Source organism: Pongo pygmaeus, chromosome 18 (assembly GCF_028885625.2).
Source record: "Pongo pygmaeus isolate AG05252 chromosome 18, NHGRI_mPonPyg2-v2.0_pri, whole genome shotgun sequence".
NCBI classification, from domain to species: domain Eukaryota; kingdom Metazoa; phylum Chordata; class Mammalia; order Primates; family Hominidae; genus Pongo; species Pongo pygmaeus.
The window spans coordinates 10,708,207-10,723,976 of record NC_072391.2 but is presented as its reverse complement, the minus strand read 5'-3'; the positions used below and the strand labels follow the sequence as shown (position 1 = coordinate 10,723,976).

Below are 15,770 nucleotides of genomic sequence, written 5' to 3'. Positions count from 1 at the left end.
CTTTGCCAGATCAGGCTGACAGTGAGAAAATAAATTCTTCCACAGTAGATACTGGGTGAAAAAGTGCAGGTCAGCGGGCGAGGGTAAATAACGACAATAACAGGAACTTCTAGGCGCTGACCCCAAGCTCCCTTCCGGGCCCTATCCCGAGCAGTCCCCGGGCAACCACCGGCGCTCGCCCCGGCGCGCTAGGCTGTGACCTGAACCCCGGCTGCCGGTTGGCTTCTGGGCCCCTCCTCATTGCCGCTCCTGGGTCTTTCGGGGTGTCCGGCTCCCCAGGATGGGGAGGATTCCGGATCACCCCCGCAGAGCTAAGTCACCGGGCGGCCCGCCTCGGCCCCCAGGGCCCGGGGGCAGCGAGCGCCGAGGGTCCGCCGCGGGGCTGCGGGGCTGCGGGGCAGGCGGCGCCGGGGCGCGGCGCTGCGGGGCAGGCGGGCCTCGGCGGCGGCGGCAGGCGGGTCGCTCCCTGCTCCGCCTCCCGTGCTCCGCCCTGCGCTCCCGCTCCGCCCTCCGGCTCGGCGCCCGCCCGCTTGCTCTCCTCGCTCGCTCGCTCGCTCCGCGGCCCCCCATGCGGATGTGACATTTCACGCCGCCGCCATTTTGAGAGCGAGCTGAGCCGAGCTGCCGGGCGCCGCGTCCGCTGCCGGAGCTCCGACGACGACGCCGAGGAGGCGGAGGCCGCGGCTCTCGGAACGCGGCCGGCCCGTCGTCCGCCCGCTCCGCCGCTCCCGCCGGCCCCGGGGCCCGCAGGCCCGCCGCGGCCGGCCAGGCCTCCCGTCCGCCGCGCCCGGCCCGAGGCGGGGCTGACTCCGCGGCCCCCGCCCGGCCGCCCTCCGCCCCCGGCCGGCCCGCGGCCCCGCAGCCCCGGCCCCGGCCCCGGCGGCGGGAGGCGGGCCCCGCGGCGGCGGCGGCGGCGGCCGCAGCGAGCGACGAGGCCGCCCGGCCCGGCCCGCCGGCCGCCCGCCCGCCTCGGCGCCGAGATTGGGCGAATCGCGAGCAAGTACGTGCGCGTCTCCCTGCCGCCGCCGCCGCCCGCCGCGGGCCGCCCCGGGGCCGCCGTCGCCGACGACGCGCGGGAGGAGGAGGAGGAGGCCGCCCCGCCGCCGCCGCCGCCGCCGCCGCCCCGGCTCGCCGCCGCCCGCCCGCCGGGCTCGCAGCCCCGGCCCCCGGCCGCAGGCGAGGCCCAGGCCGCGGCCGACATGAACCACCAGCAGCAGCAGCAGCAGCAGAAAGCGGGCGAGCAGCAGTTGAGCGAGCCCGAGGACATGGAGATGGAAGGTGAGGCCCGCGGGCCGGCCGCGGCGGGGCCGGGGGGCGCCTTTCATTGTGGCCGGGGGAGCCGCGGGAGCCACGCGAGGGGCTCGCCATCTTTAACCAGGCCCCGGGCGGCCGCTGGGCCTCGGCCTGGCCTCCTGGCCCCGGCCCGGCGAGGCTGCAAAGTCATGCCGGGTCCGCGGGCTAGGGGCGGCCGTCGGGACCCCGGCCCCGTGCATTGTCCCGACCCCGCGTCCGCCGGGCCTCCCCGGCACAAAGCGCCCAGAGTTGTAAATTCGAGCGCTCAGGCAGCGGAGGGACGGAGGTGTTTTCTCATGCAGGTTGGGAGGCGGACTCCGGGGACCGTCCCCGTTCTGTGGTGTCCGGTTGGATCTGGTGTGGCTGGGGAACTCCTGACCTCCCCGGGCGCGGGGCTCGCCCGCACCTGCTCCGGTGCGCTCCCCCGGAGGGCGCGCCGTGGCTCGGAAGCGCTCTGCCAAATCACTTTCTAACAGCACTGCCTAGCGTCGGACTTACGTTCGAAAACACCTGCAAGGAACGCAGATGTTGTCAGGCTTTCGACTGGCCCAGAGTTCTGACCCGGGCGCTGTTGGTTTCCGAATCCACCTGTTTTTCGGGGAGTTTGTACCTGGCAGTGTGTGGTGCAGCCAGCATCCGGCCAGGTGTGCGCTTGCAACCGTGCGAAAGCCCCGCCGCACATGGCTGCCTGCATCAGAATCAAACCTGACTCGAAAGGTAACTCGGTTTTCTGCGGATGTGGCAGTGATTTTCCAAGGCACTGTAGTTTGAGGTATAGAGTCTTGGTTATAAAGGTTGGATGTAAAGACACTGTAAAGAGAAGGGTGTTGGATTTTCGGAGTTGGTCATTGGAAGGCATTTTTTCTCACGACCCATTCCACTGAAACAAAGCAAAGTCCAAATGGTCTTTCAAAAGTTTTCTTACCTACGTGACGAGTTCAGGCTGTCGGGAGTCAAATGGAGGCCACCTGAATGAAAAGGGCGTGGAATGCTTTAGTTTTGCTTTTAGCAAGGGATCTTGGGTTGCCTCAATGAATGAAGCTCCAGGGGAGCTCAGGAAAAGCAGTATTTGTCCTGTGTGGTGGCTCCAAGTGTGGGGCGCTGCACACCGGTTGGTGGGAACACTTAAGCGTGACTGGTGTTCACCTCTGAATAGCTTACTTCCAGTAATTGGATAGTCACTGAAAAAATGGTTGGCCAGGTTGCAAATGGCAAAGTGGCTGGGATTCTGCAGTAGGCACTCCCCAGTGGTATTTATCAATGGCAGTAATGGGGGACAGAAGAGCGGAGTCCACGCCAAGGACTGGGTTATCTGTTTCACTTGGCCCCAGCAAAGCAGCAACTAAGCAGAGCGCCTGGTGTGTGTGATTAAACCAAATAGCTGAAAAGAAGTACTTTACTGAGGGAATTTTGTGTATTCCTTTTGTGCTTTATTTTGCAGCCCATCTAAAACATAAAAAAAGGTTGCTTTTCAGTTTCCTTTTCAAATGGTACCCGGTCAGGACAAATATCCAATAACACAAGCATATGGATTTCCCATGACATTGTCCTACCGCTTTCCAGGTGTTTTTGGACACTAGTGAGAATTAATAAACACATTACTGCAGAGCATGTGTGTTACAGACCTGTATCTTTGGGAAAATGACCAGGTCCACAAATTTCAAGGTCTTTGCCCCCCCCCTCCCCCTTTTTTTTTTTGAGACGGAATTTTGCTCTTGTTGCCCAGGCTGGAGTGCAGTGGCGCGATCTCGGGTCACTACAACCTCCATCTCCCGGGTTCAAGCGATTTTCCTGCCTCAGCGTCGCAAGTAGCTGGGATTACAGGCATGTGCTACCACGCCTGGCTACTTTTGTATTTTTGTTAGAGACGGGGTTTCTTCATGTTGGTCAGGCTGGTCTCGAACTTCCGACCTCAGGTGATTTGCCCGCCTCGTCCTTCCAAACTGCTGAGATTACAGGTGTGAACCACCGCGCCTGGCCGGTGTTTGCTTTTACAAGACTAGAGGGTGTTGAATTTTTAGAAATTCAGCAGTCTCCATGCACGTTTTCAAGGCTACTTTCTTTTCTCATAAAATGAAGCTTTATTTTCATATTACAGTTTGTATTGGAAAGGTAACCCCTAGGACAGTTAATCTGTAAATTTGCCAGAATCTCAAATTGGATGGCAGAGGTTTTAGTTACTAATGCTGATTCCTTAAACTTAAGAAACTCATTTCTTCTGACTGGGCCTCTGTTTCAATTTCATTATCCAGAAGGTCCGTTGTCTTGTAGTGAGCACAAGAGGCTGTGGACAAATAATAGTGCCCTGTGAGTACCCACTGGTGTGTGGTTTAAAAAGCTGCTTGTGTCTTAGGCCATCTATTTCAGCCTTCCCAATCCTGAAATGTGGTGTTAGCCTTACGATTGGAATGTGACTTAGGACCTGAAAGAGTGAGAGAACACTTCTGTTAAAAAGCTAGAAGGGTGGAATTTAGCGGACTCCGGTTGGCTTCGTGGACCAGGCTGTGAGTGGGGTCCTGGTCAGAGCTAGAGACTTGGCACCTGTTTAGTGTCTGCCTCGGTTCCTAACGAACTAGCAGCTGGAAACTGTCAGGGTCTGAACAGCTTGAGGAAGGGAAGGCTTTGTAAACCTAGAGCATCCTGCCTGCGCCTCCTGGGCAGAGTGGTTTCGAAGGAGCCTGGGAGACTGGCTCGGTTGGTTGTTTTTTCTCTATCAATAGGTCAGTGTGAGTTTGCTCTCCAGCCTAACATTCTTGGGGTTGCATTTGCTTTTGAGTGAACTGTGCACATCCCTTGTATATTCACTGGAAAACAGCAGTGCTCTGGAATAGTTATTTTTGAAATGCCCTGAGCAGTTAGGAAAGTGATGAAGGGTGAAGTGCGGAGAGGGAAGAGGTGAGGGGCCTGATGCAGTTTGCTGGGGTTGCAACCACACACTCCCTGTAAGGCCTGAAGCAGCCAGTTGCATATTTCTAGTTGGAAGGCAGATAGAGCTGTGGAGGTGGTGGCATGATTAGGTCTGGCTGGGAATAAGGTTGCTTGGCAGTGTATTATTTATTCGCTAACTTTGGCCATGGAGGTCTAGGGGCTGAAGGAGTGACTTGCGTGGGTCTCTGCCCTCTAAATACCCAGATGGTCCGTGTAGACGCTATTGAATCAACAGGAAGTTATCCGGAGGCCTTGCTTCTACATACAAACTATTTTTTTTCCCTGGTGTGGTTCTTCTGCCCCAGTGAGCAGTCTCTGTTTCAGTGTCGGCATTGAGATGAATGGGATAGATGTTAGACTTTTGTATGACACTTAGACTGCTGCTATTAGGAGCAAATTAATGGGTCAGCTGCAGCTTCTGATCTAGGCTTCTGTGTTTTTTGTTACACGGGTGGTGGTGGGTTTCTTCCAAACTTGTGCAGTTACTTTTCTGCTGAAGCATGTTTGGGAGTAGAAAGTGAATTCTCTTGAACACACCCAGCCAGATAAACTTGTGCTGTGGTAATTATAACTAATAGAAGATTCTTTCAAATAGCACTGTAACAAGACAAAAGTCAAATAATTTGAGAGTGTTGATTTTCCTTACATTGGCTTATGTTGCTAAGATAATTATTTGCAAAGTTACAAGATGAACATCAGCTCGGAGAACCCAGTAGAGAGAAATTAGGCCAAACCTAGCATCTCACTCTGATGTGAGCATGTCAGGTTTTAATGATTCAAAGCGATTCCCCAGGCTCCAGCTCTCCTGATTCTTTCAGGCTGCTGATATCCTCGTTATTAATTTTTTCTCTGTAATGAAATGATCGATACTAGCAAATATAGGAAGAAGGTATCCTTTTTTTTGAATTAGTGTTTTGGAAAAGGAGAAAGAGGTCATTAAGTTAAAATTCATGGTATAAAACTGTGGTGGCTAAGGCAGTCTAGATTTAGAGCCATGCCTGGGTTTGAATCTGGGTTTTGCCATTTAATTGCTGTGGGACCTAATGCACATTGCTTAAGTTCTTGGTTCCTCAGTTTCTCCATCCCTTAAAGGAGGTCATTCATGCCCGTCAAGGTTGTTGTGAGACTGGAATCGCCAGGCACATATAAGTGCCTGGCATGGAATTTGGAGCACAGGAGATGTTCAGCACATGGTGTTGCCTTGGTGGTAGGGCTTTTGCAGCCAAGAAAACGTGACACTATGTTAGAACTACAGTGGGGCACACACCACAGGTGGGGCCATCGAAGATGGGTGCTATGCGGAAAGGGCCCACAATAACCGTATCCGAAGAAGCCATCCGTCCTCTGCCTAAGCAGTGCTATTCGTGAAATCTTGGGCTTGATGTGCCTGAATAGGGATTTTAATATTAAAGGTGTAATATTTTGAGAACGATTCACTGTATGATAAAAGTTGAGTGGATTTGGTGCCATGCGCCACTGATGCTGTAGTCAGCCTGGTGGCCTTCTGATGATTCTTGCATAAGTGCTAGAGCTCCCTGCGATGAGTGTGGGGAAGTGGAGCACTAGATAGTGGCAGGAAACCAGGTCCCTGAGTGTCCAGACGTTGGGAGTCGGCCTTGAACTCTGCTGTCTCTATCCCACATCCTGTTGCCAGGCCCGTTTGGCTTTCTCAGACATCCCCTGAAAGCAGGCCCTTGCTGCCTCATGCTGGAACTGTGGTGGTAGCCTCCCTCTTGGTCCTGCTTCCAGCCTGCCCGACCCCACACTTTATGAAAGCTGCTGCCCACAGGACTTCTGTCCGTCACTGCCTTGCTGAAAAGGACTCGGTGTCCTGCCTTTTCTACAGGAAGTCGCACAGCCACAGTCTTAGGATGGCCCCAGCCTCCTTGGTGCTACTGGTTCCCAGCACACATGCACTTGTGTGGGCACAAACAGGACAGATACCCCAGGAAAGTAGTTCAGAATCCCACCAAAGGGCCACCTTTCCCCTAAGCCTTTCTAGTTGCCTCTCCCCGTTGGCTTGCATAAGACCCATTCACTTTTTGCCCCACCTGCTACTGTGCCGGTGGGATGGGCGTTGGGGTGCCTCTTTACACCATTGGCTTGTTTGCTCTGAAGGTGACTGTCTTAGTTTCCTTTTTTGTTAAATTTATTTGTGGGAGATGCTCATTCAGGAAACACTTTTTTTCATGTACTCTGAGAATAAACAGTAATGCAGGAGATGGCTGGCTAGCAAGTGGCTCTGAGAAAGAGACGCCGAAGCCATAAAACGGTATTGCTTTGATGGGTGCTCATTCAGTTTTATTACTTTTAACGTTAATGTAATGGTGTTTTTTTGATCCTTTTGGAAGTAAAAGCCCATTTTCCAGACAAAGACATTGATAGACTTTCATAAATAACTGAAAATTTCTTTTGGGTATTTTGTAAAGTCTATTTTTGTTATCCTTTTTGTGTTTTTAAATTTTTTTTTTTTTTTAATTTAGGAGACAGGGTCTTGCTCTGTTGCTCTGGCTGTAGTGCAGTGGGTGATCATAGCTCACTGCAGCCTTAAACTTCCAGGCTCAGGTGATCCTCCCACCTCAGCCTTCCAAGTAGCTGGGACCACAGGGTCGGTGTGATCACATTTGGCTAAATTTTTTTTTTTTTTTTTTTTTTTTTAATTTTAAGTTTTGTAGAGATGGAGTCTTGCTATGTTCAGGCTGGTCTGGAATTCCTGGCCTCAAGCAGTCCTCCTGCCTGAACCTCTCGAAGCACTGGTATTACAGTGTGAGCCACCTCACCCAGCCTGTTTATGTTTTTTTGCATGAGTAACAAATAGCGTGGATATCCTGCGTGATTTTCAAGGCAAAGAAATTTTATCCTGGAGAACAAGAGTTGTAACAACATATTTCTTGCCATGTACCATGACAGAGTTAGATGTTAAATGTCACCTACTTTAGAAATTACTTGTTCTGAACTAATTTGGACTTAAGAAAGTTGGAGGAAGCAGGGTTTTAAGTGTCATGCGTAGGCAAGAAAGTCAGTTATGCCATTTTTCTAGTAAGTTAACACATGCCTCAGCTAATGAGAAGTCAGATGTGTTGAAATTTTTGAAGAGAAGCAGGTCTACTTCTGAGGGTTGGTAATTTTAACTTTTTATTTGGAAGTTGGAAACAGTAATTAGTACGTTTCTTGTGTGGGGAAATACACCAACCTGAGCCAGAGCAGGGATGCTTCCAGAATTCAGTGATGACACTCCTGAGACAGAGGCTGGCAAGAACCCAGCATGGGATGGGCAGAGGGGCGTCTGGGAGAAGGCACCCTGAGAGATAGCGTCGACTTGTCTGTGTTGTGCTGCCCAGAGGGGCTGGGCATGGCTGAGGCTGCGCTGGGAGTCCTGGTAGATAATGGGGCACTGCCTGCGGGGGGGCTGGGCTCTCACTATCCTGTGCCTGTGGCTGTGTAAAGCAAATTCGGCTTGTTTGTTTGTTTGTTTGTTTGTTTGTTTTTAATACGAAGTCTTAATTCGTTGCCCAGGCTGGCGTGCAGTGGGACGATCTCGGCTCACTGCAACCTCTGACCCCTGGGTTTAAGCCATTCTCCTGCCTCAGTCTCCTGAGTAGCTGGACTACAGGCACACGCTACCACGCCCGGCTAATTTTTATATTTTAGTAGAGATGGCATTTCACCATGTTGCCCAGGATAGTCTTGACCTCCTGAGCTTAGGCAATCTGCCCGCCTCGGCCTCCCAAAGTGTTGGGATTACAGGCGTGGGCCACCGCGCCTGGCCCAAATTCAGTTCTTAGCATGCCCCTTGAGGGGTGGAGACACTGTTGTGAGGTCACAGCTGTTCATAGTTGCAGAGATGCCCATGCGTCCTTGGAAAGAGCCCATGTTATCTGCCAGGAGCTTTAACTTCATGAATGTTTGAAGCCTGGGAGCGAGCGTTGTTGCCCATTCTCAAGGTGGTGATCATTCTCTTTGGGTCATTGAGAATCTAAAAGCTATTTAGAAGGAAGGAGGCTCCCTTGTGAAACCAGGACAGGTCATGTGATTTTCCTGCCTGCCATAGAAGATTAAAAAATCCAGGCCCCTCTGTTTTGATTACATGCCAGTAAGTAAGGTTTCCTGACATCCTGATACTGGGAGGACAGTGTCCTGTGTTATGTACTAACCTCCAACTCTCGCAATAAGTTGTTAAACTGGCGTCTGGTTTGGAAAGTGTGCTGCGTGAGTTTGGTAGGGTGACTTGTATTGTGGAACGTGGTCCCATCCCAGGGTGGGGCTGCAGGTGTCTGGGTGGTAATCTAACTTCTGGCTGTCTCTCTTGCCACCCCATTCACAGTACTTCAGAAAAAGTTGAGAGGTGTGTTTCCAAGGGACACCATGTGGCATTGCTCTGAATGTGTAGGCTGAGCAAACCTTTCTACTCCACAGCCCCTTAAAAAAGCTGTAAGCCATTGACCTCAAGTTGCAAGCACATTTCATCAATAAGACTTTGGGGAATAAATTATACTTCATGACTCTTAATCGACCCTGTGCAATGTCTTTTTTTTTTTTTTGAGACAGAATCTCACTCTGTTGCCAGGCTGGAGTGCAGTGGCGTGATGTCAGCTCACTACAACCTCCTCCTCCCAGGTTCAAGCGATTCCCCTGCCTCAGCCTCCCAAGCAGCTGGGACTACAGGGGCGCGCCACCACACCCGGCTAATTTTTTGTATTTTAGTAGAGACAGGGTTTCCCCATGTTGGCCAGGCCTGACCTCCTGATCTGCCCGCCTCGGCCTCCCAAAGTGCTGGGTTTACAGGTGTGAGCCACTGCGCCTGGCCATGCAATTGCTGTTTTAAAACAGGCTTGTGAACCTGGGCATGGTGGCTTATGCCTGTAATCCCAGCACTTTGGGAGGCCAAGGTGGGAGGATCACTTGAACCTTGGAGGTCGAGGCCACAGTGAGCCAACATTGCATCACTGCACTCTAGCCGGGGGTGAGACACTGGCCCCAATACTGTCCATCATGTAGAAATGAAATGCAAATAGATTAATAAGAAAAGAACAGCCATACAGAAAGAGAAACCCTAGTTTATTAAATACAACAAGTGTAAAATTACATTTCAGCAGTTATTCTTAGAACAAGCATACGTGGGAAGAAATAAAAGAATTGTAGAAACTGCAGATTCATAGAAAGTGGGTATAGGTGATTAATAGAGTGACTGGTCCACACACCATTGTCATTCATCCCGTGGTATCTGAGCAGAATGTTTTGTGAAACAGCAATTGCTGTTACTGTTTTTATTTTATTTTATTTTTATTTTTTGAGATGGAATCTCGCTCTGTTGTCAGGGTGGAGTGCAGTGGCACGATCTTGGCTCACTGCAACATCTGCTTCCCAGGTTCACGCCGTTCTCCTGCCTCAGCCTCCTGAGTAGCTGGGACTGCAGGCGCCCGTCACCGCACCGGCTAATTTTTTTGTATCTTTAGTAGAGGCGGGGTTTCACCATGGATGGTCTCGGTCTCCTGACCTCGTGATCCACCCACCTCAGCCCCCCAAAGTGCTGGGATTACAGGCGTGAGCCACCGTGCCCGGCCTGCAGTTGTTGTTATTAAACTACAAAAACCTCAAATGAATACATACCTTCATATTTAGTTAAGTTTTTGGCAAGTCTTCATCTCTGTAGAAAGCTTCCAGAATACATCCTATAAACTTATAGCTAAATTGTCTTCCATTGCAAAAAATAGATTGTGGATTTGACTTTTTGAGTTATGGTTAACAGGGTAGTCCTAAAATCTCACAAGCTGTATTGTGGTCCCATTGCACGTGACCCGAATGCAGTCACGCCTCATGTGATGAGTTTGAGAACACCCGAGCTACCTCATGCTCTCTTTAGAGAGATGAGCGAGCCCACTAAACACGTTTGGATGTTGCAGCAGAGTCAGATTTCTTAAAAAGGTATCTAAGGCTCAATCTCCATTTCCTTTAGGTTCCCAGGGGCACCTGTTCAAAGCCTCTGCTTCCAGTGGCACTGCATGGCGTACGTGTCTTCTCCCCCGTTTCTTACTATCTTGGTTTCCCCTTGGATCATAGCTCAGACTTCACTTAGTGGCAGCAGGAGTGTCCTTGGTGTCCTGTAGTGTCCACAGAGGCTGGTGTAGGCTTTCATTCATCAAACATCTCCTGACTGGCAGGAACGGGTCTGGCTGCTGGGTTATGGTCCCAGCTCTGACCCCGATGGGACTGCCTCAGAAAGTGAAGGAGCCCTGAACACGTGTGCAGGGGAGGGCTTCGGCAAAGCAGCTGTGGCATAGGAGAGACAGGACTGGCTTACCGCGGGGAGGAGGAGCCTCAGGTGAGGCCTCACAGAGAAGGCTACACAGCTGAGTGTGAAAAGAGGAGGTGAGGCCAGGCATAGTGGCTCACGACTGTAATCCCAGCATTTTGGGAGGCCAAGGCGATGGATTATGAGGTCAGGAGTTCGAGACCGGCCTGACCAACATGGTGAAACCCCATCTGTACTAAAAATAAAAAAATAGCCTGGCATGGTGGCACGCGACTGTAATCCCAGCTACTTGGGAGGCTGAGGCAGGAGAATCGCTTGAACCCAGGAAGCAGAGGTTGCAGTGAGCCGAGATTGCGCCACTGCACTCCAGCCTGGGCGACAAGAATGAGACTCTGTCTTAAAAAAAAAAAAAAAAAGAAAGAAAGAAAGAAAAGTGAGTGTGGTTACAGGTGGGAGGGGTGGAATAGCAGGCTGAGTTTGGGAACTGCCAGACTCTGCGACTAGAGGTTTAGGGTTTGTGGTTGGCAGAATGATGCACCTGTCCCCGAAAGGTGTCCATGTCCTAATTGCTGAAACCTGCAAATGTTGCGTTACATGGCAAAGGGATTTTGCAGACCTGATTGAATTTAGGATCCCTAGTGAGGAGGTCTCGGGCCTGCATGCCCCAGGTGGGCCCAGTGTACTCACAGTCATCAGTGCCAGAGTGAGGGGACCTGAGAAGACAGGTGCAAGGGGGGAGCCCAGGAATGGGGTGGCTCTAGGACCCGGAAGCGGCAGGGAAACATTTCCCCCTAGAGCCTCCAGAAGGAATGCAGCCCTGCTGGCACCTTGGTTTTGGCCCAATGGGACCCATTTCAGACTTCTGACCTTCAGAGCTGTGAAAGAACAAGGTGTGTCGACTTACTTGGGTCACCCAGAGCAAGTGGCAGAGCTGGGATTGGAACCCATGTGGTCTGGCTTCACCATAGCCAGTACGTGCTATTGGTCATAAAGTAGTGGTTACTGATTTTTAATTAATTAATAATTAAATTTTAATTATTTTTTTTTTGGACACAAGCTCTCCCTCTTGCCCAGGATGGAATGCTGTGGTGCAATCACCGTTAACTATAGCCTTAAACTCCTGGGGCTCAGGAGTCCTCCCACCTCAGCCTCCCTAGTGACTGGGAGTACAGGCCCACCACCCCCGGCCAGTTTTTTTTTTTCTTTTTTATATAGACGGAGGTCTACTTTTTGATTTAAACACCCTCCTGCTTTCATCCATTTTCCTACCTCACCACCCAAAAGTCGTGAACTGCATTTGGGCTTCCCAGTCTGAAGGTTGTGGTGTGGTTCCCCACATGCTTTGAATATAGAAAGTAGCCCACTGCCTGAATAGTCCAGGGCCACTGATACACTGCAGGTGGCATTTGGTGGCATAAAAAGAGATGAAGCAAAATAACGCACGTTGGTAGATTGCTTCCTTTGTGAATCAGGTGTTCAGTAACAAGTTTTAATGAGATCCTGAGCTGAATGAATCATTCCTAAAGCAAACCATCCTGGGCTGTATGTGTCTGAGTGTATGGAGAGATTTAAATGTGAAAAGGCCTGAGTCTTGTCTGCGAGGGCTCAGGGTGCAGATGCACAGCGTCTCAGCATACCCAGGTCTCTAGATGTACAGAGTTAGATATTACAGCATTTTAGACCTAAGTATAGCCTCATGCGCTCAGGTCCTCAGTCATCCTCATGCCCACAAGCCCTCTGCATTTACAGATGAGCAAATAGGATATCCAGGCACTCTCTCCAAGCCTGCAGAGCTCATCCCATGAATCCGGCTGGCTCAGGGCCGGGTGGGTGAGCCCCCTGCTCCCCGGGCTGTGTTCTCTGTGGAGCCTTGGCCAGTTGGGGTGGTGTCCTTCCTGTTGCCTAAATCACCTAGTTTCTTTAAGACGGCAGCTTTCACACGGTGGAAGGAGAACTGGGTCAGGGCTACCAGAGGCTCAGGATTCCTTAACTGAGCAGAGGTTGAAGGAAATTAGGTGACTTAAGAGGCCAGTCTCCTTGCTTCATTAACTTGTAGCTGGCTGTGTGGTATTTATTGTTTTTATGACATATTTTGAATATTTTCCATGTGGGCCTCTTTCCCTGACAGTAGATTTTAAAGATTAAATATACACGTATATATATGATGTACATCTTCATAGGCAACTTTGAAAATGATATTTAGTTTGTAAAGTGACTGTAGCAGTCAAACAGTGGCAAGACTACAGTTTTAAATACAGAAATCCTTACTTGGTTTGACTTTAAGTCTTGCCTGTTAAGTCACTGATTGAAGAAAGCAGAAATAAACGTGGCTTTTTTATCTTAGTTTTCTGCATGTCGCTGCTGCTCACACAATGCACAAGAGCTGTGAATTCTTGGGACGTTGCATCAGATCCGTTTTTTCAGTCCGTGCACAGATATTAGCTTGAATGGTTACTTACTGGTTACCAATTGTACATGAGGTTCTCTTGGGAAAAATAAGACAGGAGACCCAAGTTCTGGCCCCAGTGAACTTGGTCAGGAGTGACTGTGTGCGCAGAAACAAGTGACACATAGTGCCCTCTCAGATCACTGTTGTGCGCTGGTCAGTGCCTCGGGAAGACGTGCATGTAAGCCAGGTGACCCTTGGGTCCCTCGCCAGTAGGATGTGGCCCTCCAGGTGACTGGTTGAGCTTCAGGATACAGGGCAGCCAGGCACATATAGCTTCTGAATCTTGGACAATTAGCAGCGCCATGTTCGTGGCAGACAGGGCTGGGGTGGTAACTGAGATTGTTGTCTCTGTCAGCGCCCAATCCTGTGGGAAATGTGCTGCTGAAAGCTCTGTCCCAGCCCAAGTGATCAAAGTCTTCAGTGTTCTCAAGTTGGGGTTAATTGCCTTGGGGTAAGGGATCTGGAGAGGAAGAATTAGCACCACACATCTGCATTTACTCCTAATGATCAGTATTTCCTTTGGAAATCAGAAGCTGTTATTTAAAATCTAATTCTTTTTTGATGACATTAAAGGGCTTTTATTTTTCTTAAAATACTGTTTTATTCTTGAGTGTTTATCAGAGAGCACTGGGTCCCATCTTTTTTTTTAGAGCAGAAAATGTCTGTTGTGTCCTCTACTCTGCAAGCCGAGAAACCAAGGCTCTGAGTGATAAAATTATTTCTAGACCTTCGCTGTCCACTGTGGCAGCCACTAGCCACGTGTGGTTGATTAAATTAAATACATAAATATTTGATTTTTTGGTCTCCATGGCCATATTTCATGTGCTCAATAAGTACATGTGGCTATTTAAATAAAATTAAATTGAATAAGATTAATAATACCAATTTCTCTGTCACAACAGCCATGTTTCAAGCGCTCAGTTGCCACATGTAGCTCCTGGCTTCTGTGGTTGGTGGGACAGTGCTGCTGTTTAGACACAGCCTGTGAATGGGGGTTTTCCTTTGCTATTCTAGGGGATAGCAACCATTAGACCTCCTTGACCAGGGTGGTTTAGAATATGGAAAGCCAAGCATTTTCATGTAATAACTTCTTAGAAGGAGCTTCCCCAAGCTCAGCTTAGGGCATACTTGCTGGTAATCACTGCTTTAGGCCCTGGGGGCTTGGAGGGAAGCAGAGATGAAGTGATAAGGTGTGTCTGCCTAAGGAAAGCCAGCATGGTTCAGATAGGTCATATGAGCAAATAATGAGGGCAGAAGGTGATGAATGCCCAGAGATGAGCAGATAGGGGCCTGGAAATTGAACAGCAAGATTGCACTCTGAGAGCAGGAAGGCATGGTGAAGAGGTGGTGTTGTGGTGGGCCTTAAAGTAGGGTTAGGACTTGAGCTTAGGGAATTGGAGGTAAGGATGGCAGCGGCAAGGCTTCTGGGTGGATGAAAATAGAAGCACCGGCTGTCCTGGGCATGTCCATTGTATTGGAATTGCCATGTTGTGTTGTGTTACTTTGCTTTTCTTCTCCACTAGACTTTGAGGTTGTAAAGTTCAGGGACTGTGCCCCGGGCATTTTCAATGCCTCCAACAGTAGTTTCTCCCTACATAGTACCCAATAATCAATTGCATTGCATTTTTATGTCTTAGTTTCAATCCGAGTGGAATGTGCCACAATGTTGAATGCCAGTTAACCTTAATTTTACCTGGCTTGGTAACAGTTGTAAAAGATTAGATTTGCATCTGTGCTTTTTGATAAAATTCGCTAACAATCATGATATTTAAAATAACTTCATTGAGAGATAATTCACATACCACAATTCACCCATTTAAAGTGTGTTCAGTGGTTTTTAGTATTCACAATTGTGTGACTATCAGCATTCAATTCGAGCACATTTTCATCACCACAAAAGGAAATCCTGTACCCATTAGCAGTCACCACTAATCTATGGATTTGCCTATTCTAGACATTTCATAGACTGTAAGCTTTTTCCCCCCCCCTTGGGAGACAAGATCTTGTCACCCAGGCTGGAGTGCCATGGTTTGATCATAGCTCACTGCAACCTTAAGCTCCTGGGCCAAAGCCATCCTCTCCCATCAGCCTCCTGAGTAGCCGGAACTACAGGCACACGCCACCACGCCCAGCTAAGTTTTGTATTTTTTTCTAGAGACGGGGTTTCGCCATGTTGTCCATGCTTGTTTTTGGCTGCTTTTACTTAGCTTTATGTCCTCAAGGTTCATCCACATCGTAGCCAGTAGTCGTTCCCTTTTCTTGCAGAATAATATTCCATTGTGTGGAACTTCACCGTGATTTAGCAAAGAGATGTGCAGGTTCTTAGGATTGTGTCATCTGCAATAGGCTTTAGTCAGTATTTTTAAAGGGATTTGAACTTTTTTTGTAGTTAGGAATATGCTTCACTTACTAAGTTGAGTTAACTGGGGGCCAGGTGTGGCAGCTCATACCTGTAATCCCAGCACTTTGGGAGGCCGAGGCCGGTAGATAGCTTGAGCCCAGGGGTTTGAGACCAGCCTGGGCAACATGGTGAAAACTCGTCTCTACAAAAAAATGCCAAAAATTAGTCAGCCATGATGACCTGTGCTTGTAGTTCCAGCTCCTCCGGAGGTTGAGGTGGGAGGATTGCTTGAGCCCAGGAAGTTGAGGCTGCAGTGAGCTGAGATGGTGCCACTCATACTCTAGCCTGGGCTGGTGGGAGGGAGGAATCAAGGTCAGTTGAGGGTTCCATCAGGGGAGCAGAACTGTGGGAAAGGGATGCAGGGATTTATTGGTGGGATTTTACCGGACACAGTGGTGGGAGCTCTATTAGCATCTGGGTCTGGTGCTAGAGCTGACAGACGTCTG

General features: G+C 50.0%; 1 protein-coding gene across 1 annotated transcript in view; it reads left to right on the top strand.

Moving 5' to 3' along the window:
* The first annotated feature begins 567 nt into the window (after positions 1 to 567).
* Positions 568 to 15,770, top strand: part of USP7 (ubiquitin specific peptidase 7) — a 70,073-nt gene continuing 54,870 nt past the window's right edge. Inside the window, exon 1 of the mRNA XM_054452496.2 lies at positions 568 to 1,278. Coding sequence (XP_054308471.1) covers positions 1,200 to 1,278 — 79 coding nt within the window. The 5' untranslated portion in view covers positions 568 to 1,199. The remainder of the gene's footprint in view (positions 1,279 to 15,770) is intronic.